The sequence below is a fragment of the Colias croceus genome, chromosome 27 (genome assembly GCF_905220415.1).
Source record: "Colias croceus chromosome 27, ilColCroc2.1".
Lineage (NCBI taxonomy): Eukaryota > Metazoa > Arthropoda > Insecta > Lepidoptera > Pieridae > Colias > Colias croceus.
In genome coordinates this window covers 747,979-755,162 of record NC_059563.1, presented here as the reverse complement: position 1 = coordinate 755,162, position 7,184 = coordinate 747,979, and the positions used below count along the sequence as shown (strand labels likewise).

At 33.2% G+C, this 7,184-nt stretch overlaps 1 protein-coding gene across 3 annotated transcripts in view; it reads right to left on the bottom strand.

Moving 5' to 3' along the window:
* Positions 1-1,679: 1,679 nt before the first annotated feature.
* The window catches only part of LOC123703800 (neural/ectodermal development factor IMP-L2-like), a 59,866-nt gene continuing 54,361 nt past the window's right edge, over positions 1,680-7,184 (bottom strand). For all 3 annotated transcript variants that reach the window (XM_045651956.1, XM_045651958.1, XM_045651957.1), the window contains exons 4-7: positions 6,328-6,490; positions 5,500-5,693; positions 2,914-3,036; positions 1,680-2,426 (exon numbers count right to left, since the gene is read on the bottom strand). In XM_045651956.1, coding sequence (XP_045507912.1) covers positions 2,406-2,426; positions 2,914-3,036; positions 5,500-5,693; positions 6,328-6,490 — 501 coding nt within the window. In that variant the 3' untranslated portion in view covers positions 1,680-2,405. The remainder of the gene's footprint in view (positions 2,427-2,913; positions 3,037-5,499; positions 5,694-6,327; positions 6,491-7,184) is intronic.

Below are 7,184 nucleotides of genomic sequence, written 5' to 3'. Positions count from 1 at the left end.
ATGGTCTGAAAATCTGTCGTAATTTGTACATATATGTACTTATTTTTCATATTATGTCTTGGCAGAACAACTTTTATATTCATTTAAAAGAAAAAGTATCTTGCCGAATAAACTTGAGCACAAAGAAATATCATCAAAATTAGAGCAGTAGTTTTACATATTATTGCAAATAGGTTATTCAAATATTCTGAGATTTCATTCACATCCGTTCGATATTGTAATTTGATGAATTTAAAACATATTTCCCTTGAAACTATCGCATTTTTATATTTTACTCGACCTCAAAAACAGAGGATTTTCTCAATTCAACAGAATTTTTTGAAGTGAAACAACATTTGGCGCGTTGAGGGTAAAATTTCAAGGTCACGTCATGGCAAGACTGTCACGTCATGGAGTACACACACTCTTTTTTAGGTTTTTACCTCTGTACTTTCGACGGACCGATTTTGATGATGATTCTTTTATTTGATAGCTAGTGCCTCGCATTTAAAGGCCTATTTCTGACTTAATACCTACCTCTATAGGCGGTAAGGATTTTTTTAATGATTTTATAATAGTAGGTACTAGCTTACCGCCCGCGGCTTCGCCCGCTTTGTCTAAAACCTAATAAATTATATACTTACTAAAAACCTTGCTCTTGAATCACTCTATCTATTAAAAAAAACCGCATCAAAATCCGTTGCGTAGTTTTAAAGATTTAAGCATACTAAGGGACATAGGGACAGAGAAGGCGACTTTGTTTTATACTATGTAGTGATAGTAAGAACGAATGAATGAGATAGGTTACTTTAAATAAAAACACAATTTCATATTTTTACTTCTAGTCACTTTGCAAAATGACCACTCACATAACTTACATACAACATGCAAATTAACATTTCAACTTATGTTATAAATCATTGGTTCGTTTACACTTTGACAGGTGCAAATATTTAGGTCGTAACATAGAAACTAAGTGGATCCGTGTAAACCTACATATCTAGAGTTTAATTGAGCATTTAATCTAAATAAATATCTATATTCTATAACCTATACTAATATTATAAAGCTGAAGAGTTTGTTTGTTTGAACGCGCTAATCTCGGGAACTACTGGTCCGATTTGAAAAATTATTTCACTGTTAGATAGACCATTTAATCGAGGATATAATATAGCCGATAGCCTGCCTCGATAAATGGGTTATCTAACACCGAAAGAATTTTACAAATCGGACCAGTAGTTCCTGAGATTAGCGCGTTTTAACAAGCAAACAAACACAGAAACTATAATATTAGGTAGTATAGAATATAGATGATACTTGATGACTTTCCACCCGCGGCTTCTCCCGCGCAGTCAAAGAAAAACCCGCATAGTTCCTGTTCCCGTGGGATTTCCGGAATAAAACCTATCCTATGTCCCGGGGTAAAAAGTAGCCTATGTCCTTTCTCGGGTAACAAAATATCTCTATACCAAATTTCATGCAAATTGGTTCAGTTATTCAGTAGTTAAGGCGTGATTGAATAACAGACAGACTGACACTTTCGAATTTATAATATAAGTATGGATGTGATAGTTGAAGTAGGTAGGTAGGTACAATAAAAACAACACAATCCGTTCAAATGTATTTATTTCAATCACAGTCCTACATAAGTATTAAAGATCACAATATAATATATCTTTTACATATCTAATTAGTAATTATTATCATTTTAACAATTTTATATATTTTAAAGGCAAAAATTGGAAGCCTCTATAGGCGGGACCAGCCGCACCAAGTTTATATTAAAATAAATGCGACAGTATGTTGGGTTATAACAACAGAACGGCTGAACCGATTTTGATGGATTTTAACATTTCGATAGACTAAAGTAAGACGTGGTGGTATACAGTTTGTAATGAGTGAAAAACATAAAAATAGACTACGTTAATACAATTTTGAATATTCAAAAAGAAATAGCAACAAAATAATTTTGATATACATTTTCTTTTAAAAACATTAATATACCTATACGTTTTTATTATAATATGTACTATGTAGATAGGTTTTTGTACTGTATGTCACAATATTGATAAAATCCTACTTTTATTTGTTAAACCAAAATCTATTTGTTCTAAGTAAGTTTAAGTTGACTTAGATTTACTTAGAACCAAGAATACAAATACTTTTAAACGGTATTTTCATTCATAATTTGAACATCATTTTTCTTATTGTATTTCGTTTTATTTCACAATACTATTGGTCAGAAATATTTACTTAAATACAATATTATATTTCATAAAATACAAATGTGTAAAATTCTAGGAAGATTCGTTTAAAAAACAATAAAAATAAATATAAAAAACGCAGCGTTTCGCCGTTCGTGTGAAGTGCTCTTATAAGTAACAGGAACATCGTGTTAAGTAAACTTGCTTTGTTTTGCTTCAGCATTATCCATCTTTGTCATCCGGCTGAAATAAAGGTATCTTCATATAATAAACGTTTAAAAAAAGCAGGTATTTCATTTTTTTAATTTACTAAAATTTTAAGTATGTAATGTGTTGAGATGTAACAACTATATGCTGAATTTTATTAAAACCAGTTCAGTAGTGTCTGAGCGATTGAGACAAAAAGATTTCAAATTATTTTTAGCAGCAAAATATCCTGAGAATTACATTTATATCCAAACATTTGTGAAAAATAAGACGAATGAATATAAGTAGTAGGAACGAAAAAAATATTTTAGCCAGTTTCACAACTATCGTATTTCATTAGTTTAAGTTAAAATTCCAAATAATATATTTCAAATTATAAGTATTAAAACTAGGTATTTAAACTATATTTAAACGACTATCAGTGAAACTAGCCCTAATCGAAACAATTTAGATTATTTATCTTTAATTTATTTAATATGTTATAGATTTTATTTATTATATATTATATTATAAATATACTTACTCGAGCCGGATAAACGAAGGTTTTAATTTCAGCGGAACCAAATATATTACTGGCGTGACAACTAAACTCGCCCATGTCTTCCCAGAGGAGCCCCGCTATCACTAACTCGCCTGAACGGAGTACCTTAGAAAAATAATAAAAAATTGATATGTTTATTGGGTAAAGAAAATATGGAAAATTTAGTAGGTACAATACATATGGCGTAAGCCTTCGTTCCAGCAGCCGCCAGCGAGGGGGGTTCTAGTGGTGGGCCTGGAAACGGGCATCTGCTGGGCGGGACACGCGGTAGAGTCGTAACCGTTCCCGCAGTTCCGTCCAAAGCAGCGCGATGGAACAGAGTGGGGTTTTAGTCGGTAAAAATCCGACATAACCACGGCTCCATCCCCGGGAGCCGGGGGTATCTAAGAAGATTTCCCCACTTTAAAAAAAAAAAAAAAAAGGTACAATACATATCTATACATTTCCTAGGATTTGTACACAAAAGACTCGGAGAATATCTATACTAATATTATAAAGCTGAAGAGTTTGTTTGTTTGTCTGAACGCGCTAATCTCGGGAACTACTGGTCCGATTTGAAAAATTATTTCGGTGTTACCTATATAGCCCGACGCTACGACCAACAGGAGTGGAGCTACGGGGGTGAAACCGCGCGGAGCAGCTAGTCCATACTAAATTACTAATACTAATATATTATAAATGCGAAAGTAACTCTGTCTGTCTGTCTGTCTGTTACTCAATCACGCCTAAACTACTGAAGCAATTTGCATGTTTGGTATGGAGATATTTTGATACCCGAGAAAGGACATAGGCTACTTTTTATTGCGAAATATGTACCACGGGCGAAGCCGGGGCGGACCGCTAGTATTATATAAAATGAAAATGAAATGATTGACTTAAAAACTGTAAACTATAATTATTATTATTAGATGATAAATATGAAAATAAAAATATTAAGATAGGAAATTAAATGCGTCTTAATGTTGTTAAAAAATTGAATTATTATTTGATTAAAATTACAAAACTTAAACATGTCTAGTTGCAACAGAAATAACTTCTAATTTATTTTTATTGTTTAATAATTTATTTTCAGTGAATTTATCTATTTGCTTTTATTGTGATATACATATTATGTTTTCTTTGTTATTTAATATAACTACTATGATAATATAATTTATTATGACGCCATCTTGTGGCGAGGTGTGAAACGACGAACTTTAAGACGAGCTTTGAGCAGTAAAGCTACTCTGTGTTGTACATACTAAATAATTACATATTTCTTTCTCGGTAGCTGTTATGTTCATGCTGTTCATATTTGTATACTTTATAACATAAGATAAATAGTTATTATACACGATTATTAAATTTAATATTTTAATATTGGTCCATGATAATATAAAGAACTATATACATATTAATTAATTATTTTGTTTTTTATTCATAAAAGGTACCTTACAGCTGTTGTTAAGATATAAGATAAGTAATAATAATTGTAATTACATATAAAAATGCACACCAATAATAGACAAATTGTATGACAAAAAACGGCAAACTATACTAGTAAATAATGAAAGTAATGTACCCAATTCCTTTCATTATTTACTTTTTTAACAAATATACAGTAATCCAAAAGTAATAATGCGCATGCAAATCTTCGCTAATTGTCGTATTTCCGAAGACACTCGAATCATTGAATCGTAAGAGCCCTAAACAACGCACTTGCATTTTACACCTTGTTCAAAAGAAATAGAAGTCAATTCACGGTCATACACAATCAAAAACAAATCGGGCGGTAGGTGACGGTAGCCTGTCAGTCAAAAAACTCAAAAATACGTCAGTCGTCTTTAAATATTGGTGGTGATTGCACGTGTTCTCTCTGTGTGGAATTATATAGAGCTGCTATTACATACCCTTCTTGCCTCTTGGTTTTGTTTTTAAAGGTGAATTGAATTAATCGATGAAATGATTTACACAGGTGATGGCAGTAGAGAAAGTGAAAATGAAGAAGAGCATAATGAAAGTTCCGATGTAGGTAAAATGTCAGAAATAAAGATAATCCCTGATTTTGATTGTTTTTATTTTTATTTTTTTGTAATTGTCATAATATTGAAGAATGATCACTGTAAATACTTTTGAACTGAGATTTTAATGATTAGATTAATTATATGGTTTAAATATATAAACCTGTGTTTGAAAACCATATTTTATACAATATAAATTTTGTGTTATTTAACCTTCTTTTCTTCCATCATTACACCAGTTTCAGTAAGACACTTTAAAAGTCCTATAAAATTTTCCAAGTAAATCAATCCAACAAAGATATATTCGCAAATCGCAATCGTGGGGTTATACTCGCTAATTTACTTACAAGGAATTATCGAAACAAAATCGTTACTCACAAATACATATTAATCTCTTTTAGCACAAAACATATAATTTGACTAAATTATGCATGAAGAAAATGCATTTAACCACTCTATATAGATATCATCTTCGGACGCTCCGGGAATATGACAGTTGCCGAACAGTGACGAAGATTTCTATGCGCATTATTACTTTTGGATTACTGTAAATGACTATATAGATTACCTTCATCCTCTGATCATTCTTAACAACTTTTCCATTATTATCCCTCCAGACCACATTAGGCCTTGGATGTCCCCGCACGCGGCACGGCAACGCGACATTAGTTCCAATTATGTCCACGAACACTTTGTACGAAACGAGAATGCGAGGCGCTAGTGGGACCAGTTTGGAACGCTCTGATAGCTCTGTGCTGCCATCTAGTGGGGAGTAGAAAGAGAAGATTTAGTGGTTGTGTTAATGTGTTCTATACATATAATAAATCTGTAGAAGGGTCAATTCTGTACATTGAAAATATTAAAAAAATAAATAGCAGGGGGTGTTACTGGATCGATACCAAACCCAATGTGATTAAAAAAAATTTTGTCTGTCTGTCTGTCTGTCTGTATGTGAAGACATCACGTGAAAACTACCGGTTCGATTTCGATGAAACTTGGTATAATTATACCTTATTATCCTGGGCGTAAAATAGGATACTTTTTATCCTGGAAAAATACGTAGAAAAAAATTAATCTTAATTTTTCAGTTTTATCCATAGACGTTGTTCCGTAGAACCGCGAACACACGTTGCGTATTATTATAGGCCTAGCCGTATTTGGGTCTAATAGATATATTTTATGTCATTTTCAGAGTTACTCAAAATGGAGAAAATATAAACCATCCACGCGACGACCGACATCCGCGCGGACGGAGTCGCGGGCGGAAGCTAGTCTTTAATAATATTAAAAGAGCGTAAATTAAGTAGCTCATTAAGCGGCCTTATCACTCAGATGTGATTTATTTTATATTTACTTCATATTCATCCATATTATTATTAATACTTATAATACATACCATCACTATACACAACAGTAGAGGCCCGCACCGTGGAGGGCCCCGACACAACAAGGCACGTGTACTTGGCGCGGGGCCCCGCGCGGGACACCAACAGGGTCGAACTCACCCGCCCAAGGGATGAGGCATTGGTATCGATTATTTCGTTCGATTCTTTGTCGTACTGGAAAGAAGATTTATTTGTTAATTGGCTGTGAAACGCAAAGAATTATAAGTCAACAACAAACAATAAATGCCGTAAATAAATAAATCTATACTATACTAATATTAAAAACTGAAGATTTTTTTTTTGTTTGAACGCGCTAATGTCAGGAACTACTGGTCCGATTTGAAAAATTCTTTCGGTGTTAGATAGCCCATTTCTCGAGGAAAGCTATAAGCTATGACACACTACGCTAAGACCAATAGGAGAGGAGCCACGCGGGTGAAACCGCGGAGCGCAGCTAGTATAATATACACGTAGGCAACTTATCAGTCGTTTATCTAAAATCCTTATATCTTTATTAAGCTGTTTGAATGTAGGCTGTTTCTGCTTAAGTTACTCAAGCATAAGATGATAAATCTATACTAATATTATAAAGCTGAAGAGTTTGTTTGTTTGTTTGTTTGTTTGATTGTTTGTTTGTTTGTTTGTTTGAACGCGCTAATCTCGGGAACTACTGGTCCGATTTGAAAAATTCTTTCGGTGTTAGATAGCTCATTTATCGAGGAAGGCTATAGGCTATATACCATCACGCTACGACCAACAGGAGAGGAGCCACAGGGGTGAAACCGCGCGGAGCGGCTAGTCAGTCATATAATGCATTGTATAATATCAATGCTGGATATCATTCAAAAAGTTTATGAAATAGACCTTT